At 39.3% G+C, this 23,313-nt stretch overlaps 1 protein-coding gene and 1 pseudogene across 2 annotated transcripts in view; both read right to left on the reverse strand.

Annotated features, from left to right (window-relative positions):
* Positions 1 to 23,313, reverse strand: part of WARS2 (tryptophanyl tRNA synthetase 2, mitochondrial) — a 156,488-nt gene that overhangs the window by 10,350 nt on the left and 122,825 nt on the right. For both annotated transcript variants that reach the window (XM_006900315.1, XM_006900314.1), the window contains exon 4: positions 17,429 to 17,514. In XM_006900315.1, coding sequence (XP_006900377.1) covers positions 17,429 to 17,514 — 86 coding nt within the window. The remainder of the gene's footprint in view (positions 1 to 17,428; positions 17,515 to 23,313) is intronic.
* LOC102853433 lies at positions 22,416 to 23,018 on the reverse strand (annotated as a pseudogene).

A 23,313-nucleotide genomic window follows, 5' to 3' on the forward strand; every position in this document is an offset into this window, starting at 1 on the left:
GAGACAGTGAGATTGGCACAGGATAGAGCAGGGTTTAGGGCTGTTGTACATAGGGTCACTAGGAGTCGCAAGCAACTCGACGGCACATAACAACAACATTATTCTTCTTCTTATTATTATTAATTTCAACGAACACTTACAGAGATTTTGGATTTCCATTCGTTCATTGTTGCACTTTTCTCCCCGCCTCTTCCGACCCCCAGTTCGCTCTTCTCTTTGAAAAGTAAAATTCTTTCATTGGTATGCATACACAAAATACAGAACTCTCTGGATATTAATCTGCTCACTTTATTATATTTTTCCTAAATAAATCTTGTGACAATTAAATAAAAAAAAATTAAGTCAATAAAAAATTGTGCATATTTACAATAAAAAATAAAAACAAAAAAAAAAGAAAGTGAACTGGGGGAGGTGGAAAGCAGGGAGGGGAGAGGAAACGTGTGATAATGAATGAATGAAAATCCAACTTTTCTGTAAGCTTTCATTAAAATCACAATTAAAATTAAAGGTGCTGTTAAAAAATAAGGTGCTGATTTTAGTTCTTTCCTCTTTTTTGATACTTACCTTGATTGCTATAAATTGACCTCAGAGTACTGCTTTCACTATGTCCAAAGATTTTAGTATGCTTTGTTTTCATTTTCATTCATTTAAAAAAATTTAATTTCTCTTTTTATTTCTATTAATCAAGAGTGCTCAAGCAGTGTGTAATTTCACTTCTATGTACTTGATGTTTTCTATTGATTTCTCTGTTGTTACTCCTAATTTTATAGTATTTTGAAAATTAGAAGTTACTTTGCATATTTTTTATTTTGTTGAGATTTTGTTTGTGACCTAGATATAGCCTACCCTGGAGAATGTCCTATGTGCAGTGGAGAAGTGTGTATATTGTGCTTTTGTTGGGAGGAATGTTTTATATTTGTCTAAGAGATTCAGTTGATTAATTGTATTATTTGATCCTTCTGAATCTTTGCTGAGTTTCATTCTAGCCATTCTGCCTTTCACCAAGATGATGTATTGGGGTCTCTTACTATTATTGTGCTTCAAGCCCTCCGCTCTTACAGCAAGCAAGATAGTGTCATCTGCGTAACGCAGGTTACGGATGAGTCTCTCTCCAATCCTGATGCCACACTCCTCCTTGTAGAGTAAAGTTTCTCAGATAATTTGTTCAGCACACAGATTCAATAGGTGTGGAGAGAGAATAAAACTCTGACACACCCTCTTCTGAATTTTAAACCATGTAGTGCTCCCCTGCTCTGTTCACACAACAGCCTCCTGGTCCAGGTGTATGTTCCTCATGAACACAATCAAGTGCTCTGGGATTCCCATTCTTCTCAATGTTAGCCACAATTTGTTATGATCCATGCAGTCAAATGCCTTTGCATAGTCAATAGAGCAAAAAAGAGACATTCTTTGGGTATTCCTTACTTTCAGCCTGAATCCATCTGGCATCAGCAATGATATCCCTGGTGCCATGACTTCTTCCAAATCCTGCTTGAACTTCTGGCAGTTCCCTATATAAATACTGTTGCAGATGTTTTTGAATGATCTTCAGCAGTAGTTTGCTTGCATGTGATATCAATGATATTGTCTGATAGTTTCCACATTCAGTTGGGTCACCTTTTTTGGGTATGGGAACAAATATGGACCTCTTCCAATCCATTGGCCAGACAGCTATTCTCCAAATTTTCTGGTATAGACAGGCAAATGCATCCAAGGTTGCATCTGTTAATTTAAATAAATTAATTGGTATCCTATTGATTCCTGGAACCTTATTTTCTTCTGCACTTGTTACAGAAGATCAAGAAATGCAGTCTTTGGTATGAAATGCATTTCAATGTCAAGAAAATAAAGATTCTTACCACTGGACTAATGGGCAGCATCATGATGGATGGAGAGATTGAAACTGTCAATAGCTTCATCTTACTTGGAAACACAATTAACACCCTTGGAACAAGCAGTCAGGAAATAAGAAGATGCATAACACTGGTAAAATTTGCAGTTAGGGACCTCTTCAAATTATGAGGAGTAATGATGATGTCATTTTGAGGACTAAGGCATGTCTGATTCAGGTCATGGTCTTTCCAATTACTTGCCACGTATCTGAGAGTGGGACAATGAATAAAGAGGACACCTTTGAGTTGTGGAGAAGAGCACCGAACATTCCATGGATGGCTAAGAGAATAAACATAGATTTCTTGGAGAGGATGCAGCCAGAGTTCTCTCTGGAAGCAAGAAAGATGAAGCTTCACCTCATACTTTGGGCATGTTGCTAAGAGGGGCTATTCTTTGGAGAAGGACATGATGCTGGGAAGGGTGGAGGGTCAGCAAAGGAGAAAAAGCAGCTCAATCAGGTGGACTGACATGGTGACTGCTGCAATGGCCTTTTGTGTGTCAGGAAGTGTGAGGATGGCACAGGATAGAACAGGGTTCAGATCTTTTATTCATAGGGTTGCTGTGGCTCGTACTTGACAGCATCTAACAACAACAACAACAACATTATTGTGGCTCTGGTGGCCTATTTGTAAAAAGTTGTGTTACAATCCTGAAGGCACATGTTTCAAATCTATCAGATGCTCTGCAGAAGGATGGGGAATTTCATCGTGTGACATTAACTGTCTCCGATAACTCACTGGAGAGTCAGTTATGGGTCAGTTCTGACTTGACAGCAAATATTAACAACTATTATTGTAAAGTTTGTTGAACAAATGTCCTGGAGAGAGTCAAACCAAGTTGCTCCTAAGAGGCAAGGATTTTGACACTCTGTCTCACATATTTTGGGCATGTTGCCACAAGGGATCAGTTCCTTGCAGAAGGACATCATGCTAGGAAGGGTGCAGGGTCAGCTCAGGAGAGGAAGCCCCTGGATCAGATGGATTGAATCAGTAACTGGGGCAATGGGGGCAGGTGTGTCAGAGACTGAGCTTGGCTCTGGATAGGGCAGAGCTCAGGGCTACTGTTCCTAGGGTTGCTATGAGTCTCAGTCAACTCCATTGTTACGCACACAACAGTAACAACAGATAAAGTTTGCTTTGTGTGTCTTGGGTTCTTTCACTGTGTCCATAAATATTAATGACAGTTATTTCTTCTTCTTCAACTCATCTTTGATAGTTATGTCTCTTCAGCTAGTTTCAGTCTTGAAATCTATTTTTATTAGCAATTAATATTGCTGTTCTTGCTCTTTTTTGATTGTCATTTACTTGATTTTTTTTTTACACTGATTTTTTAGTCTTGTCTTTGTGTCAAAGGTTTGTCTTCTGTTGACAACAAGTTAATGGAGCATGTTTTCTTATGCCTCTTGTTACTCTTCTTTTGATTGCTACATTTAGTTCATTTAGATTCACTGTAATTATTAATAAGAATGGTTTTATTGTTGCCATTTTACTTCACTGGTTATTTCTGTGCGGACTTCATTCTACATATGAATTTTCTTATAATTTTCTTCTGTTGGTTTGAGGTTTACTAAACCTTTATGGTTTTCTTCTTTTTTATTTTGTTGAAAAGGTCACTGATCTTGGAGGTTACCTTGAATGTGTCTGGCTTAATTGCATGTATCATTATTTACATAATGATACAGTTGATTTTCTAATTTTTAGTGTTATATATTTCATGTACTTTGCTTGTTTATGTGTGCAAGTCGGTTTCTGAGTGATGTCATCATTTATGTTGATTTTAGTTTATTTTCTGTTAACTCTCAGTGCGAATAGCTTTGTTTAGAATTTCTCACAGAGTAGACCTAATTTTCATAAATTCCCTTAGTTGGTGCTTATCTGGAAATATCCTAATTTCAGTATCATATTTGATGAGCAAGTTTAACATTTTACCATCTTTAATGTTAACATGATATATATTTTCTGTTTTAATGTAGTCTTAATAGAATTTTAAATGATAAACAAGAGTGTTGTTACACTAAAGTTTAAAAAACCCATAAAGCATTTCTATGATTTTGTGGCATATTTTTGAATATACATAGGTTGTTGTTGTTATGTGCCGTCGAGGTGCCTGCAACTCATAGCAACCCTATGTACAACAGCCCTAAACCCTGCTCTAACCTGTGCCGATCGCACTCTCTCTGACACACCCATCCTGATTACCCCAGTCACTGAACCAATCTACCTCATCGAGGGTCTTCCTCTCCTGTGTTGTCCCTCCACCCTCTCAAGCATGACGTCCCTCTCCAAGGGCTGGTCCCACCTTGCAACATGTCCAAAGTATGTCAGACAAAGCTTCAGAATCCTTGCCTTTAAGGAGCAGCCCGGTTTAACCTTCTCAAGGATGACCCTGTTCGTTTTCTTAGCAGTCCATGGTATACTCAATACTCTTCTCCAACACCACAACTCAAAGGCATCAATTCTCCTTTTATCCCCCCTAGTCATTTTCCAGCTCTCTGATGCATAGCAAGTAATGGCAAAGACCATAGCTTGTATCAGGTGTACCTTAGTCTCCAGATTGACATGATTGATCTTCAGTATTTGGAGAGGTCTCTAACAGCAAACTTTCCCATTGCAATACGTCTTCTAATTTTCTAGCTGCTGGTGCCAAGAGTGTTGACTGTGGAGGCAAGACAACTAAAGCTTTTAACAATCTCAATCTCTTCACCATCCATCCTGATGCTGTCAGTTGGTCCAGTGGTGAGAATCTTTGTCTTCTTGATAGTGAACTTCAATCCATAATGAAGGCTGCAGTCCTTGACCCACTGCAGCAAACACTTCAGGTCCTCTTCAGTTTCAGAAAGCAGGATTGTATCATCTGCATAATGCAGATTGCTGATGAGTGGCTTTCTGTTTAGGAAAATTAGCAGTCTTTCTGGTAGAAATGATTCATTATTGATCCTCCATTGGATTTCTGAAGGAGGAAACAGTCTATCTATCTTCCAAGAAGCCTTAGCGGGCTGGCAGGCATGGCCTTTGGATTTGGAGCACAAGTCCCTATTGGTCATGCCACCAGAGAACTCCCTTAGCACAGATGTACTAGGGAGCTCACGAGTAGTGAGTTGTTACTGCTAAATCAAAGGCTGAACACGCATGACATATCTATTTAACTAGCAGCTCTTTGGAAGAACAACAGGCAATCCCTTCCTGTAATGATTTACAGCCTCAGAAACCTGACAGAGGGTTACTAGGAGTCTGGTCTATCATATGAAATTGAACTGAAAGCAATCAGTTTGAAGGCAATGTACCAACATGTTAATACTGACAAGAAGAATTTAATTATTTTCCTGTTGCTAGAGAGCTCTGGTGGCATGCTCCAAGGGGAATGGTGCTATTGATCCAAAGGCTGTATCTCTGGCCATCAGCAATTCTGTGGGAGAAAAACGGGCAATTTTCTTCTGTGCAACTTCCAGTCTCTTGAAAACCCAACTGAAGGGGAAGCTATGGGTCCACAGGAAGTTATGCTGCTGACTTAAAGACCACAATTCTCCAGCCGTTCAAACCCACTAGTGGCTCCATAGGAAAAAATAGGCAATCTCTTCCTTGGAAAATCCAATGGAAGGTTAGATAAGAGTCAATTCAGACTCAAAAGCAATGAGGGGTTTTTGTTTTGTCTTGAACCATATTATTTAATATTAACGTCCATGGGAAACTATATGAATATCTCATAGACTGTCAAAAGAACAAACAAACAGCTCTTGGGAAAAGTGCAGTCAAAAGGCTCCACAGAGACAAGAATGATGAAACTTAGTCTCACATATTTTGGGCATGTTATTGAGAGGTTATTCCTTGGAAAAGGACATCATGCTTTTAAAGGTGGAAGACCACTGAAGGAAAGAAGACCCTCAAAGATATGAATTGACTCAGTGGCTGCAGCAATGTGTCCAAGTGTGTCAGAGATTGTGTGGATGGCACAGGACGATCTGTTGTTCATAGGGTTGACACCTCACAACAATGACAACATTGGTTCCTTTTTTATTAAAAATATGATATTATCTTTCTAATAGGAATTCCAATCTAATGATTTAATTTATTTCATTGTATATTGTTTTCTGTCCAGCTAGAAAAGAATTTCTTTGAGGGCTCGTCTATCTTGTTTCCCAATACCTAGTCGAGCTACCTGATACCTGTTAGCTATCTCCATAAGTATTTATTAAACACATGAATGACTTTTCAGAGGAAGTTGCTATTTTATCTATATACTTTCATGCCAAGAGAAAAATTATTATGAAATCACTTGATAATCAGGATGATAGATAAAGTATGGATGAGGAAGATGGACTGACTGAGCCTACTAGTCAAATCTCCTTTTCTTTTAAAGACTCTTTTTCCTCTGTAAAATGAGGGTTATAATGGTGCCAATTTCACAGGATGGCATCAAGGATTAAATGAGGTAATCAAGCACAGTATATGACACAAGCAACTCAAGAAATGACATTTTGCACACCAATGTTTATCACAGGTTTGTTCACAACAGCAAAGAGTTGAAAACAACCTAAGTGCCCATCAACAAAAGAATGGATAGAGAAGCTGTGGTATATTCACACAATGGAATACTATACTGCATTGAAAAACAAGGAACTCATGCAATATTACACAAAATGGGTGACCCTGGAGGACATTATGCTGAGTTAAATATCTCAGTCACAAAAAGAAAAATACTTCATAGTACCACTGTTGTAAAATGGTGCTGACATCAGGGTTGGGGGGAGACTGAGAAAGATGGGATAAATTATGTACACTGCATTGAAACAGATGAGGGAAAGAACTGTTTAAAAGGGATATGTGATTAGGTATTATTGTCATGACAGGAGTGCAGGATGAAGGCTGCATAGTGGAGTGGACTTGGGGGAAGGGAAAGACTTTTTCTTTTACTTTTCAAAGAGAAGAATGAAGTGGGGGATGGGAGGTTGGGCAGGGAGAAAAGTGCAACAATGAATGAATGGAAATCCAAAGTGTCTGTAAACTTTCATTAAAATTAATAAAAAAATTACATTTGTTGTATGTTTAATTTTAATATAGGCTCATTAGTATCTGACTTCACGACAGACAATGTGGTAAAAGAAAGATGCTATGAGGTACACTGATGTGGGGATGTATCTTGACTTGTTTTCAATGAAGGATATTTTCTTCATCTGACCAGCATATAAACATATATTATACCAAGAGCCCCTGATCAGATATAAACATATATATGATACCAAGAGCATCTGATCAGCATACAATTCCAGGGATGATCACAGACATGGACAGCAACCTTAATTAGAAAGCACACTTGAAATCCATAGTTCATGTTTTTGGGTAGGGAATCCCAAACTATAAACACAGGGCTTCTGAGGTTTTAATGTTAAGGAGGACAGGGACAGAACAATGGATGGCAAGACAAAAAGCAGAGACCATGACAAGGGATCAGGAAGTGGTTTCTCTCCTTCTAAAGACAATAAATGAACTTAGGACAGTTTGTCAATCTGATTAGTAAGGTTATGTGCATTGCTCTCTTCCACACAGCCTGGAGCACACAGTCTACTCAGAGAGCGGTAAAAATGAAATATTCTTTTATATGTTTTCCTCTGAGCCTAGAACACTGCATGATCCTTTCTGAGGTGTCCGAGCACGTGCCCCACCTTGGAACTTTTCTCTTCCCTGACCAGATTCAACACTTTCTGTCTTGTAATGACGGTGAGGCTGACATGCAGAGGTCACCTCGACTCCCCACACCAAATTAGCCAACAGGGCAGGTTAAAAAGCAATTACAGTAGCCCATAGGAAATCACAATGGACTGCAACTAACACAGAAAAAACAATTACCATAATCAATCCACTTTAAACACATCAAAATGAATATTTCCACATGTCAAAATGGTTCCAGATTCACAAAGCAACCAAACTAAACAGAAAACACATTTAGTTTTCATAATAACTCTGTATGCGACTTTGCCTTATGTTGGATTCTTGCATCTTTTCTTACAATTCTGTGAGGTTCTGCTTTCTTAAAAGAGGATTAGAAAAATTTTAATTTTTTTCACCTGGCCCTCTCACTCCAAGTGGCTTTTTCATCTGATTTGAGTTTGTTTGTTTCCAGCCTTTCCTCCGTCTGCCCCTGCTGCTCCTTTCACCTCCTGTAATTTATCTTGGCCCTTTACTTCTTATCCATTGAGTTTACACTTTACATTAATTCAGCCTGTCTTTGATTCTGCTCACTTATGGGGCTTATTCTCGTCACATTTTCAACCTCTCTCCTCACAGACTGCCTTTCACTTCAAATAATTTAGTGCCGTTCTTTTAAAATTTATACTCACCATAATGATATCCATATTATTATTTCTTCTTTTTTCTCAATTTTAATTTTTTTTAAACTTTCCCTGACTGTGCTTCCTTCAGACACAACATAAAACAAAAGTCTTTCATAATTTTGATTGTTATAACTTCTGTCACATAATAATGCGTCTGATCTTCTCCTCTGGTGACTAAACCATTTTTCTTCTGCTTAGTTCCTTGTTGCCTCTACATTTATTCGGGATTCACCCCACCCTTCTGCCAGAATTAGTGTCTAGATGAATAATCGTTGCCTTCTTATATCTGCTCACAGATTTTCTCCCTCTCCCCCTGCTCCCTACTTCTCTGGCGGTGTTTGTGAACTTCAAATGCTGTTGCCTTTACTAGTTTTGCTAGCACAAGAGTCTGGTGCTGTTTTTTGTTCTCTAAAAAAACCCTAATTCACCATCAATGGTGCTTGCTGGATATACTACTATGACTGGAAGTTTCCAAAAGAGTTTTAGAGACTAGATAATCTCAATCGTTCTTAGTGGCAATTGCTTTCTCCTGAGACTTCAAGGTGACTGAGCCCTTTTCTGGCTCTACCACGCAACTGAGGAGTCCATATACCAAGCAACTGAGGATTCCATATATGGCTGCTAATGGAACGGTCAGCAGTTTGAATCCACTAACACTCTGAGGGGAGAACTGTGGGTAGTTTATAGCTTTGGAACTGATGGATGGCTGCTATGAGAACTGACTCCACAGCAGTGGGAGTTGGGACCAAGCCGTGATGTAATGCTCGAATCCACCAGCTGCTCTGCAGAAGGGTGGGCAATCTCTTCCCGTGTCATTAGCTGCCTCTGAAAACCGGCTTGAGGGTCAGTTATGGGTGTGTTCTGACTCAATGGTAAACAACCACCCTGTATAAAGCCTAGCACCAGGAATGAGAGATATCAGAAAACAGTGAAGGGTTTACTTTCAGGACATCTGAGATCTCCAGTAGGAAAGACCATGCTGAATAAAGATAGGAATTCTCCTAGCCTATCTTACCTTAGTGAATGAGAAGACCATCAAACCAGTTGCAAAGGTCAACAACCTAGGGCTCTCCCTGACACCTTTCTCTAGTTCAATTCATTACTAAGTCCTATCATCTTTACAGTATAAATCTCTCTTAAATCTGCCTATTTTTCTTTATATAAGGTGGTTGGTGGTGCAAGTGGTTTGCGAATGACTGCTACCTGGAAGGCTGGTGATTCAAAGCAGTTGAAGACTCCATGAAAGAAAACTTCATGGAACAGTTCTGCTCTGTAACATAAGATGTCATCATGGGTCAGGATCTATTCAATGTCAACAAGTCTGGTTTTGGGCTTGATTTTCTTCAACTTCATTGTCATGATGCAAATTTGATGAATGAAACAGCTTCTCAATAGGCTGTGCTTTGACTGTTTGGAAACAGGAGTGGCATCCACTTCCTAAACAACATGCCTCTGGGAACTCTGAACTTTGATAAATGATGACTGTTATAGAAAGGCTTCAGGCCTTTTGTTCATAGGGTCGCTATGAGTCGTGCTCACCTTGATGGCAATCAACAACAACAACAATTTGCCCTTTTATAAAATTACTCCTTTCTAAAACGTATGTATAATTTTATACTGTCCTATCACTTTTTGCCAAACCTTTTAGTGTGTTGTACAGTTAACCAAAAGGCCAAGCATCTCTGGCAGTTCGAATCCACTAGCCTCCTATTTTAAAAGGCATTTATTAACCAGTAAGGGCCTGGGATCCAGGTAGGGAGTATTCTGCAGCAGTCTGACTCTACAGAGGTTTTTGTTTTTGTTTTTAAATTTAAATTTATTATTAATTTCAGTAAAAATTTACAGAGACTTTGGATTTCTATTCATTCATTGTTGTACTTTTCTCCCCTCCCAACCTTCCCCCTAAGAAAAATTCTCTCATTGTTTTACAAACCCTCCCCCAGGTCCACTCCCACCATGTAGCCTTCACTCTAGAATCCTGTCATGACAAAAATACCTAATCACATATCCCTTTTAAACAGTTTTCTCCCTCATCTGTTTCAATGCAGTATACATTATTGAACCCATCTTTCTCAGTCTCTCCCCAAACCCAAGGTCAGTCCTGTTTTACAACAGTGGCACCATGCAGTATTTGTCCTTTTGTGACTGAGATACTTTACTCAGCATAATGTCCTCCAGGGTCACCCATTTTGAATAATATTGCATGAGTTCCTTGTTTTTCAATGCAGCATAGTATTCCATTGTGTGACTATACCACAGCTTCTCTATCCATTTGTTTGTTGATGGGTACTTGGGTTGTTTCCAACTCCTTGCTACTGTGAACAAAGCCACGATAAACATGGGTGTACATATATCTGCTTGGATGTCAGTTATGGTCTCTTCAGGGTGTATTCCCAGTAGTGGAATTGCTGGGTCAAAAGGTATCTCTATTTGCAACATTTTGAGAAAGCGCCATACCACTTTCCACAGGGGTTGCACCATTTTACACTCCCACCAACAGTGAATAAGGGTTCCAGTTTCTCCACAACCTCACCAACATTTGTTGCTTGCTGTTCTGTTAAATTTTGCTATTTTGACTGGGGCGAGATGATATCTCATAGTTGTTTTAATTTGCATCTCTCTTAGAGCTAGGGATTTTGAACATTTCTTTATGTGCTTGTTAGCCATCTGAATGTCTTCTTCGGTGAGGTGTCTGTTCATATCCTGTGCCCACTTTTCTATTGGAATATTTACATTTATCTTGTTTTGGTGCTCGAATATTTTATAAATTCTGGATATAAGTCCCTTATCTGATATGTCATTACCAAATACTTTTTCCCAGTCGGTGGCTTCCCTTTTTACCCTGGCGGAGAAGTTTTTGGATGTGCACAGGGATTTGATTCTTAGAAGATCCCATTCATCTACTTTATCTTCTCCTGGTTATAGGTTTTTCAGGATACTTGGAAGACTGTTTATGTTGTGGATTAGGACTTCTAGTGTTGTTCCTAGCTTTTCCTTAATGAAGCTTATAGTCCTTGGTTTTAGTCCTAGGTCCATGATCCACCTTGAATTTGTTTTTGTGTATGGAATGAGGTGTGGGTCTTGCTTAAGTCTTCTGCAGATACTTTTCCAATTTTGCCAACAACATTTGTTAAAAAGGCTGTTACTTCCTCACTTAACTGATTTCATCTCCTTGTCAAAAATCAGTTGACCAAAGGTAGATGGGCTGTCTACAGAAGTTTTGATTTCTTGTTCTGGCGAGACTCTGGGGCATTGTTTACTGGTCAATCGCTGTGAGTTGATTGTATTCAGCCTCCTATTTAAAAAGGCATTTGGGCCCCAGGGCCTATAGCCCTTGGCCTGGTTTTAATTGTTTTTGGTCAAACATTTTTCTAAGTGGTATAACACTGGTCTGTCCATTTGCTGTACAGAGGTAATACATGGTTGCTGTGACGCTAAACACTATGACACTGATGGGTCAAATGTGATAATGGTTATCCATGATGGACAGTGTTTGCTGTAACTTCCCCATAAAAGAACTTGGAAGCAGGAGTGACAAGCAAATAGCTTGCCCCTGGAAACTATGAAGTTGGAGAAACGATGAAAGTTATACAAGTGTTCATCTCTTCCGTTCACAGGGTCGCTATGAGTCGTCTAGGACTCAACAACACTTAACAACAACCACCACCACCACCACCAACAGTGGTTCTTCTAAAGAAAGAGGATCAGTCTCCTCACATAGCCTAACTATGGTTAGGAGGGTGGCGATGAGTAAGAACTGACTCCACAGCAGTGAGCTGAGGTTTTGTTACTTTCTGGTGAGTAGTTGGCTGTCTGTTGACATTTCAGCACCATTCTTTACTCTCTATGCTATGTTATCTCTTAATTTTAGGGGGCTTCTTAGCATGCAAATTAAGGTTGGTCTTTGCCATATTTTATCCTGGGAGAGCTCTCTCTGATATCCTGACAGTGGGAGAAAAAAAGCAAACAAACATAAAATGAATGGCGACTCAGGCAGGGATGGGAGAGTATGTGGACATCTGTAGACTGAAGAAATGAAATTTGGCTAGTAGTCTCTAGGATCTAAAAATTCAGGACAAACTGACTCTATACAGAATGAGAACTAGAAAGCCTTTAAGCAGTTTTGGGAAGTCAAAGGCAGTAGCTTGATCCTCGGTCCTCATGATGACTCAATCCTTCTACGGCTCTATCACACCTGAAATTTTCAATCATCATACTCTCTTTATACTCTTTATTTTCAGGTTTGTGTATTCAGAATTTCTGCAAAAACCATGCAGTTCTTTGAGACCTCAATTTTCTCACCATCATACATCATTTCATCTTCTATATCCTTTCTTTTTAAGTTTTTTCCTTTCATTATCTTCTGATCCTCTCCTTATATTTCTCTATTGTTTTATTCAGATCCTTGAGAAAGATGGCCTAAGCAAGTAATATAGACTTAGTTCTTAGTACTTCTCCAAATCTTTAAGTCTTTATTTGTAAAATGGAAACACCACTGCTTCCTGAACTTGTGAGAATTTGAATAGAAAATACAGATGTTAACAGCTCACACTGGAGCCTGTATGATAGTGTTCAACATGTGTTAATTCCTTCCCCTTCTCTCAAGGCTATGGATAGAAAATATCTTTTTCTATATTAGTGACATTATGGTCTCTTAACCAGAATTTGTTAAATTGTATGTTTTCCCTGTATAGAAGGGAAACAGACTCCTGAGAGAGAGAGAGAGAAAGATTGATTTTCACTCAATATATAGCCAGATATTAAACGTTACATATTTGGAAAACAATGATGATGCATAATTAAAAATTATGAACAGTTGCTATTTTGGGGATATTGTTTTTTCTCAGGTATCTGCTCTTTTCTAATACTTAAAAATGTAAGATATTCTCAGCTCTTTATTCCTGGGTTCCTTATCAAGTTCTGCCTAAACAATTATGTAACTTTTAAATAAACTTATCTGGTAGGCTCCTCTTCCATTTCCTTTCCTTAACTTTGTTCTATGCCTCCCGTGCATCACTTACGCTAATGATGATTTTAACAAAGGGAAAAAGAACATCTATGTTGGACTTATGAAGAGATGGGTAAGGAGAAGGTTGGGTAATGAGGGGCATAGATCAATGGTGATTAATTTGATAAAACACAATGTATGGGATGGTACAATGTGAATAGAGGAATGCATGCAGTACGATGTATATATATGAAACACATTGTATATGATTTTCTTAAAGTAAATCAACATAAAAGAACTTAAAAAATGGAGAAATCACACAGATTTGCTGGTAGGAGAGACATATATGTTGTAATCTATCTACTTTTATTTCTGTATATATAATGTAAGTATTCTGGCTAGGACCTTTTTCAAAGTCTAGAAATATATGAAACAAACAAAACAAAAATTACCCATGTTCATGAACTCTGATATAGAAAAAGCAATTGTATAGCATGGAATTAAAAACTCAGCTCTAAAAACAAAAAAGCAAAAAGAAAGGATGACAGCAAAACTCAGCTCTAGTCCTGCTTGGTTACTTACCTTTATTAATCAGTTTGGGAGTTTCTAAACTTGGAAGGAAATGTAATGAGACAGATAAGACAGTGAGTTAGTAGCAGTAAGTTAGTAAATGCTGCACCAAACCAAGCTGATTTTTGTTGTACTTGACTCTACACTTTTAAGGGGCCAAAACCACAAACATACCCAAGAAGAATATGGCTCAGAAATAGCATAAGTGGGAACAGTCTGAAAGAAGATGGGGGAGAAAAAAGGTCAAAGAGATGGTGTCCGTGAGCTGGAGCGTGAGGGGTTAGTTCATGGCAGCAGATCCAATAGAGACCAATGAAAGGAAATACAAGGCTGATCTTAAGGACAGAAGGATGGAGATGCTGGATCCTGTCTTTGATTTTGATGTCTTTAACATTACTGGTGGTTAGTTTCGGAAAAGTCATCTTAAAAATAATTACATAGTTTTCAGGGGAAAAGAAATAAAAATAAAACCTATCTATTTGTTTTTAACAGTTTAGATATACATTAATAAAAATCCTGGTAAGTACTGATAAAAACCAGTGACTATTCTCTTTAGGAAACAGGGAAAAGAAAGTATCATATATCCTAAGACCAAAAACCCAAAGCCATGGCCACCAAGTTGCTTCTGATTCAGGGTGACCCTGCATCAGGTTTTGTCAATCTTTATCAGTAGGAGACTGGCCATTATTGTGTCTCAGAGTGGCTGATACCATCTCAGGAACATGTTTGAGGCCTTGAACACTAATGAGCAAAGACCAGATGAGTTGTGGGAGGATATCAAGGGTATCATCCAAGAAGAGTGCAAACAGTCATTGCAAAGACAGAAGAGGAAGAGAAGACCAAAATGGATGTCAGAAGAGACTTTGATAATTGCACTGGAGTGCAGAGAAGCCAAAGCAGAGGGAAGAATTCAAGATACTAAAGAGTTGAATAGAAGATTTCAAAAGGCAGCACGGGATGACAAAGTAAAATATTACAATGAAATGTGCAAGGAGTTGGAGTCAGAAAATCAAAAGGGCCAAACTCGCTCAGCATTTCTTAAGCTCAAGGAACTGAACAACAAATTCAAACCTCGAGTTGCTATAATCAAGGATGCTTTAGACAGAATATTAAATGATCCAGGAAGTATTAAAAGATGGAAAGAATATAGAGTCACTGTATCAAAAGGAATTGGCAGACACAGAATAATTTAATGAAACAACATATGAGCAAGAGCCTATGGTGATGAAGGAAGAAGTTCAAGCTGCTTTGAAGGAAATAGCAAAAAATAAGGCCCCACGAATAGATGGTATACCAATTGACATATTTCAGCTAACAGATGCTGCCCTGGATGTGCTCACCAAGTTGTGCCAAGAAATCTGGAGAACAACCACTTGGCCAACTGACTGGAAGAGATCTTTATTTGTTCCCATCTCAAAGAAGGATGACCCAACAGAGTGTGGAAACTATAGAACAATAGCATTGATTTCACATGCAAGCAAGATTCTGCTGAAGATTATCCACAAATGACAGGAATGTTAATTAGGTGAGGTAAGTTAAAGAAGGGATGCTCACAACTGGGGGTTTTCTTTGCTATTGGGACTGGACTATTTATGCTTGGATTAAACATCTTTATGTGAGAACCTGGCTAATGTCAGGATGGAGACTCAGACAGGCAAAAAACTTCTGGAAAGCTCTTAAAGTTTATCTGTCTACGGATGAACTAAACATCCAGCCATAGTAATTATTGGTTTGTATAATAAAAGGGATGTTGAAGTACAGTCTCAGTCTATCCTATAACCAAAGCAGAATATAATATAGACTTAGGAATCTTAAGAAGTTCTTTTTTCCTTTTTTGGCAGATACTAGCCTTTCCTCTCCCCCCCCACATATTCTTGTTAAACATTTAAAATTTTGAACTGAGATTACACATTGTATAACTTCATACATAAATTATTTATAACTTTCTGAGTTATAGCCTCTTAACTCATTGAATAGAGGAAATAAACTCTAGTATTCAATCATTCTACCAATTGTATCTACTACTTACTTATACCATAGAATTTTTGCAATGGATAAAAATATAACTGTCATTACTTTGATATACTTGATCTTACATTGTTCTGGATTGTTTCAAATTATAATTGTGCTTCTTAGCATAGAGGAGCCTATCGGTAAGGACTTGTGCTGCTAACCTGAAGGCATGCAGGTTTGAATCCATCAAATGCACCATAGGAGAAAGATGGGCAGTTTCCTCCTGTGAGATATATTGCCTCTGAAAATCCACTGGAGGGTCAACGATGGGTTGATTCCAAGTCAACAATAAATAAGTCCTGAATCAGGCCATGGTCTTTTCAATCACTTGCTATAAGGTGAGAGTTGGACAACGAATAAGAATGACATAAGAAGAACAGACGTCTTTGAGTTGTGGTGTTGGAGAAAACAACCGAATAGTCCATGGACTATGAAAAGAACAAACAGATATGTCTTCCAGAAAGTGCAGCCAGAGTGCAAGGATAATGAAGCTTCCTCTCACATACTTAGGGAATGTTGTTAAGAGGGACTGGCAAAAGAGAGGAAGACCCTAAGCCAAGTGGATTGACACAGTGACTGCAGCACTGGGCTCAAGAATATCAGTGATAATGAGGATGGCACAAGACAGGACAGGGTTCAGAGCCATTATTCACAGGCTTGCTATAAGTCATACTTGACTTGATGGCACCTAACAACAGTCCATAAGGAGTTGCCCTGCTAAGCCAAAGGCCACACTTCTCTAGTGATTCAAATCTACTAGCTGCTCCACAGGAGAAAGATGGGCAATCTCCTCCTATGTGCTTTATAGCCTCCAGAACCCCTGAGTCAGTTCTGACTCAATGGTCATGAGTTGAAGTTTTGAGTTTTACTTTACAGATGAGAAAATAAAAGGTTTTTTAAAAATAGATTGTTTTCTAAGTATGTATACTACTTTTCTGGGAAATGGATTATTAGGCTTTAATTACCCAGGAAGAGAAAACTATCACCTGTAGGTAGTAATGCCAAAAGGACACACAGATAATCAAGAGTTGTTGGTTTTTTTTTTTTTAAAAAGAGTTTAGTTTGCCCTGGTAGAGCAACAGTGACATGCTCGCTATTAATCGAAAGGTCAAAGGTTTGAATTCACCAGTGGCTTTGGAGGAAAGATGGCTTGGTAGCCTGTTCCCATAAGACTATAGCTCAGGAAATACTGTGGGGCAGTTCTACTCTGTCCTACAGCTGTTAAGAGTCAGAATGATTAAAAAAAAAAAGAGTCAGAATGACTCAGTGGCAGATGACAGCAAGGTTAGAAGTCCAACATATAGTTAAGGGCTTTTAATTGTTAGTGACCAACACTGCACTTTCTCACTGAAACATAACCATATTCTGATGGCAAATGTTATTGTTTGTTGTTGTGCTACAGTTGACCCTCCAGTGGGTTTTTATAGATTAAAATCTGCATAGGAGGAGACTGCCTATCTTTATCCTATAAAGCAGCTGATGGATCTGACCTGCTTGCCTTTTGGGCTGGTAGAGCAACTCTTTATCCGCCACTATTGCTGGGGAACAGACACAAACTAATGTACTTATCTATGCCTACAGCCCCAGCATCCTTGGAAAGCAATTTTTTTGATGGGTTACAACCATCTCTCCTCCTCATGAGTACTAGGAGGCTGTGAGTAAGCCCTGCCCCTTACTTGTACAGCAGAACGTCAGCCGCCTGAAGTACTGGGTATGTTAGCAGGCCCATAGTTCCGTTGTGCTTCTGCTTGGCAGTCTTTGCCTAGGGGAGAGGGTGGTAGATAAAGAGGAGGAGAAGAAATAAAACGTGAATCTTCTTACATTACTAAAGTAAGATCGTTTGAAAGAAAAACCTAATCTATGTATTGCATTAATAATAGCAACCTTAACCACACATCCTCTAGGAATCCCTGTTTGGGGCAAATGTTTTGAAGGCTCAGTGGTTAATGGAAAGGTTAGCAGTTCACACCTACTCAGCAGTACCTTGTAAGAAAGTCCTGGTAATTGCCTCACTTCCCAGACCTGCCAAAAAAAAAATAAACTATTGATAATGACAGAGCCCAGCTCCGTTCTGACAAATATGGGTCCCTGTGGGTTGGGCTGGCCTGGATGGTGGATAGCGATGGTAGAAGTATCCTCTGAGGAGTTCTCATTCTCCAGGTCTAGGCAGGAGCAAGGAAACTCATGATACCAATACCACTCTTCCTTTAAAGGTTCCTGGACTGACACTATTTATCATTATTTATTTTTAGAGTAAAGGAACCAAGGATCTCCCAGTTTTAAAGTAGATACAGTCTAAATTTTACAGACAAGGTCAGAAAATACTACACATTAGAAATTAACATGAAAGAAGATAGTTGTGCTGTTTATCTGTGGAAACATACAAGTTTCATACCTGTGTTAATAAAAAGAGAATGTTCTCTTTAGTAAAAAAGAAAGAAACTCAATACAAACAGCCCAAACCCACTGCCTTTGGGTTGATTTGGACTCACAGCAATCCTCCATTGTTTTCCGAGGCTATCTTTGTGGAAGGAGATAGCCCATCTTTATACTGCAGAGCAGCTACTGGGTTTGAACTGCTTACCTTTCGGTTAGCAGCCTGACATGTAAGCCACTACTTCAAATGTAGCCATGTCACTTAAAACATAAAACCAAGTGTTGTTGTTGTTATGTGCCGTCGAGTCACTTGCAACTCATAGCAATCCTATGTACAACAGCCCTAAACTCTGCTCTGTCCTGTGCCAATTGCACTGTCTCTGACACTCCCATCCTGATTACCCCAGTCACTGAATCAATACACCTCATAGAGGGCCTTCCCCTCCTGCGCTGTCCCTCCACCCTACCAAGCATGATGTCCATCTCCAAGGACCGGCCTCTCCTTACAACATGTCCAAAGTATGTTAGAGGGAGCCTCAGAATCCTTGCCACCAAGGAGCCACCCGGTTTAACCGTTTCCTGGATGAATCTGTTTGTTTTCCTAGCAGTCCATGGTATTCTCAATACTCTTCTCCAGCACCACAGCTCAAAGGCATCAATTCTCCTTCTATCCTCCTTGGTCATTCATTGTCTAACTTTCTGATGATTGTCCAACTCTCTGATGATCAAGTGATAGCAAAGACCATGGCCTGTATTATACGCACCTTAGTCTCCAGAGAGACACCATTGCTCTTCAGTACTTCGGAGAGGTCCCAAAACCAAGTGAGGGAAATTTTAATTTAAGGAATTATAATTATCTATCTTGATGTTTAAATGATTAAAAATGTTGAAGTACTGAGGGTAACACTATATTAATGAATACTACAGGTTTTAGATTTTAGAGAAATGATGAAAACTATACAAGTGTTCAGGTCTTTCATTCATAGGGTCACTATGAGTTGTCTGCAACTCAACCCGACTGGACCACACTTAACAACAACAAACAACAGATTAAGGTTCCAGTGGCATCATGCTGAGAAAAGTGGAAGTCAGAGAAGAAAAGAAGATCTTCAGCAATACAGACTGATACAGTGACTGTAGCAATGGGCTTGAGTATGTCTCAGATTCTGGGGATGGTATAGGATAGGCAAGGGTTAGATCTGTTGTTCATAGAATTCTGTGAGTCATAGAGAGAGCTCTGTTGGCGTAGTGGATAGTAAGTTATGCTATCAAGCCAAAGGTGGGTGATTTTAATCTATGACCCTCAGGCCTGGTTTTAACTGTTTTTGGTCAAACATTCTTCTAAGTGGTATAGCACTGGTCTGTCCACTTGCTATACAGAGGTAACTTGTGGTCACTGTAAAGCTGAACAATGTGACACTGATGTGTCAAATGTGATAATGGTTACCCATGGTGGACAGTGTTTTGTGCAGCTTCCCGATTAAAACAAGCTTGGAAGCAGGAGTGGCATCCACTTCCAAAAGAGCTTGCTATGAACTTGGAGAAATGATGAAAATTATACAAGTGTTCAGGTCTTTTGTTCATAGGGTCGGTATGAATCATCTACGACTCAGTGCCACTGAACAACAGGTTCTAGAGACCTTAATATTTCCCAAGTGGAGAAGCTGGTAGAAAACCAGAGGTGATATTAGAAATACTAAATAACTTGGTGAACAAGGCATAGTAATCTAAGATACTAGTGGGACCAAATGAAATTTGAGCCTTAATGAAACTAACTCCCCTGCTGCACATCAGCACTGCTGACATGGAGTGTGCTTTTCTGAGTAGAACGGTTTACCAAGAAGGGAACACTGTGTGCCCTTCATTGGAACTGGTTCCAAGGAATAGGGACATAATTTCTTTTAAAATAAAACTCACTCACTGCTGTCGAGTCAGTTCCAACTTTTAATGGCCCTCCATTAGGTTTCCAAGACCCTAGAGCGCACGCTAGGAAGAGACTGATCATAGTTCTCACATGAAGCCTCTGACAGATTAGAACCAATAGAGAAGTGCAGCCTTTGAGTTAGTGGCACAGCTTGTTAGTGCTGGCTTAGTGGTAAGGAAGTGTGCTGCCAAACCCAAAATCACACAGTTTGAATCCACCAGCTGCTTCGTGGAAGAAAGATGGGCAACTTCTTCCATGTAATTTACTGAAAACCCACAGAGTGTCAGTTATGAGTTGTTTCAACTAGATGGTACACAATAACAACACCAACAATAATAACACCACCAATAAATGGATATTTTTTGGAAGATAAATCTGATTCATTCAGTTGGTCTGGATTATTTCTTTGAAGTCTGATTGTTTCTAAACAAGCTGAACAGATGAATTTATAAATTATCATAATTTGGGAGAAGGCTGGGAAATCTCCTTCTGTGCAATGAACCACCTATGAAAACCCAGTGGAGGGTGACCTATGGGTTGGTTCTGAATCAAAAGTACTTAACAATAACAACAACAACAAACTAATAATTCCGATTTCACCCATTAATGTGCCACTGATGTACTCTTTAAGGCTAGATCTAAAAAAAGCAACATCTTCTCTTTTTAACCATCTTAATTTCAGTTTTCCATAACTCAGTCATGATTTTTTCTAGTTATATATCTTCATTGTATGAACAATTTCTCATTGTATCAGTTTCTCAATCTATTCATTTATTGATAGGTGTTTCGGCTGTTTCAATTTTCCTGCTACTGTAAATAACACTACTATGAACATAGGTGTACATATCTCCATTCATGTCTGAGTTTTCATTTCCTTTGGGTATATTCTTAGATGTGGAATAGCTGGATCATTTGGGATTTGCATGTTCAGCTTTTTGAGGAGTCTCCAAACTGCCTTCCAGAGTGGTACCATTTTACAATCCCACTAGCAGTGCATGAGAATTCCAATCTCTCTGCATTCTCTCCTACATTTACTGCTTCCTGTCCTGTAGAACTTTGCTACTACTGCTGTGGTGAGATAGTATCTCATTGTGGTTTTGATTTGCATTTCTCTGGTTGGCAATGATTTTGAACATTTCTTCATGTGTGTGTTGGCCTTCTGAATGACTTCCTTTGTGAAGAGTCTTTTCATCTCTTTCGTCTGTTTTGTCATTGGGTTACAATATTTTTCTTGTGGATGTCCTGTAGTGTTTTGTAACCTTTAATTATGTGGCCCTTGTTTAAGATGCCACTGCCAAATGTTTTTTGCTAATCTGTAGGTTTCCTTTTCATCCTATGGGAAAAAGTTTTTAATGTGTACAGGGAATTAATTTTTAGGGGATTTTATTCATCGATTTTATCCTCTCCTGGTTGTGCATTTCTGGCTGTATTTGCATATTTATGATATCGGCTGACCAGGTACTTCTAAACTTGGTCCCATTTTGTCTCTTATGATCTTTATGATTTTGGATCTTACCCTGAGGTCTCTGATATACCTTGAGCTGGTTTTGTGTATGGTGTGAGATGTGGGTCTTATTTCAGTTTTCTGTTGTCAGTTTTCTGCAGGTAGAAGTCCAGTTTTGCCAGCACCATTCGTTGACGAGGTTGTCATTTCCTCATCTGTCAGGTTTTAATTTCTTTTCAAATACCATATGGGCTGATTTCTAGGTTCTTGATTCTATTTCATTGGTCTATACCATGCTACTTTGATTATTACAGCTTGGCAGAAAGTCTTGAGATCACAGAGTGTGAGATGCCTCCTACTTAACTTCTGTTTTATAGACTAGTTATTTACCTTTTGTTTCTGGCTTACAGCAATTAATGGTACCGGGAGATCAATGAAATTTGAAAGTTTTGACATATAATTCCATCAGTATATTAGTTTATTATAATGTCCACACTAAGGGTTATTTTGTTATGATTAAGGAAATACTAATAAGCTTAACTAAGAAATGATAAAAATCTAACTTAAATAACTGTTACCACGTTATATATATAGTCCTTTAATAGTAGACTATTCACGGTTTTTTTTTTAGGAATTGTGTGGCTCCATTTAATAAATCAAAGTCTGGAATCCAAAGCTTCACATCATTCAAAAAAAAAAAATCCCCAACAAACCTCCATTCAATAGAGATATGCATTTGACTGCAAACAGATTCACCCCTCTACAGTTCTAGTCTCATGTATCCTGAAGGTTGTATGTTGACTGAGGGAAGATGAGTGAGGAGAGCGAGGGCCAACTAAGCTTCTAAGATAAATACAGTTGACGATGGCATGAGAGCTGACCAGACGTTTTCAACTGGAACGCTGCATCCATGATATGGCTACAAAATGTATCTCTGAGTTTTTATCAAGTAACCATTGTGAACGATCATCCTGTACTGTTTGCTCAGACACAGCTCCTCCTGCTGCTGCCTCATGATTCTCTGTATATCATGAGGCAGCCCGTAGGGGTTCCTGGCAAACATGAAAGAGTAGTTGTCAGAACAGGTGCTATCGAGGTTCAGCAGGCGGCAGGAGTACTGCACAGCGTACGTGTCGTAGTCTGTGTCGATGATCCAGTGGTCATCATTTCCTTTCTGGAGGAAGGATGCTATGTCCCAGTACTTCATCTTGAACTTGGCAGGGTCCTCAGTGTCTGTAAAGGTGCCCACCATGTCTGCGCACACGTCCCAGTTGTTCAAAAGACGGACCTGGCCCTCGGCAGTGGCGCTCATCTGCCCATTATTATCCACCGAGAACTCAGCGATGATGCTGTCCTGAAGAAAGAGGCCCTCGGGGAACTTCTTAGCCACAGCGTACCAAGTGCCGGCGAAGGGCACCATGTCGAAGTTCTCCTTCACTTGCAAGTTGCTCATGATGCAGTCGCAATCTGCCCGGCCACTGCCCAGCACCACCAGCAGCACGACTGCCCACATCTACTTCATCCTGCCCAGGAGACCGCCCACCAGGAGAACACTCGGCGGCGTGTGCGCGCACTCGCCGTCGGCACACTTTATAGGTCCGGGGTGTGGGCCTAGACTATTCACTTGTCAATTATAAGAAAAGCAAAGAGATGTGCAGAATGCTCAGATTTAGCGAGTGTCCAGTATGTGCCTCAGGAGCCCTGTAGGCAGAGTGCATTTTATTTGTTGGGCTGCTAACAGAAAGGGTGATGAATCCATAAACTGTCCTATGGGAGAAAGAGGAGGTAATCTCTTCCCATGAATGGAATTCCAAAAT

The sequence above is a fragment of the Elephantulus edwardii genome, unplaced genomic scaffold (genome assembly GCF_000299155.1).
Source record: "Elephantulus edwardii isolate Elephantulus edwardi_28Jun2011 unplaced genomic scaffold, EleEdw1.0 scaffold00280, whole genome shotgun sequence".
Lineage (NCBI taxonomy): Eukaryota > Metazoa > Chordata > Mammalia > Macroscelidea > Macroscelididae > Elephantulus > Elephantulus edwardii.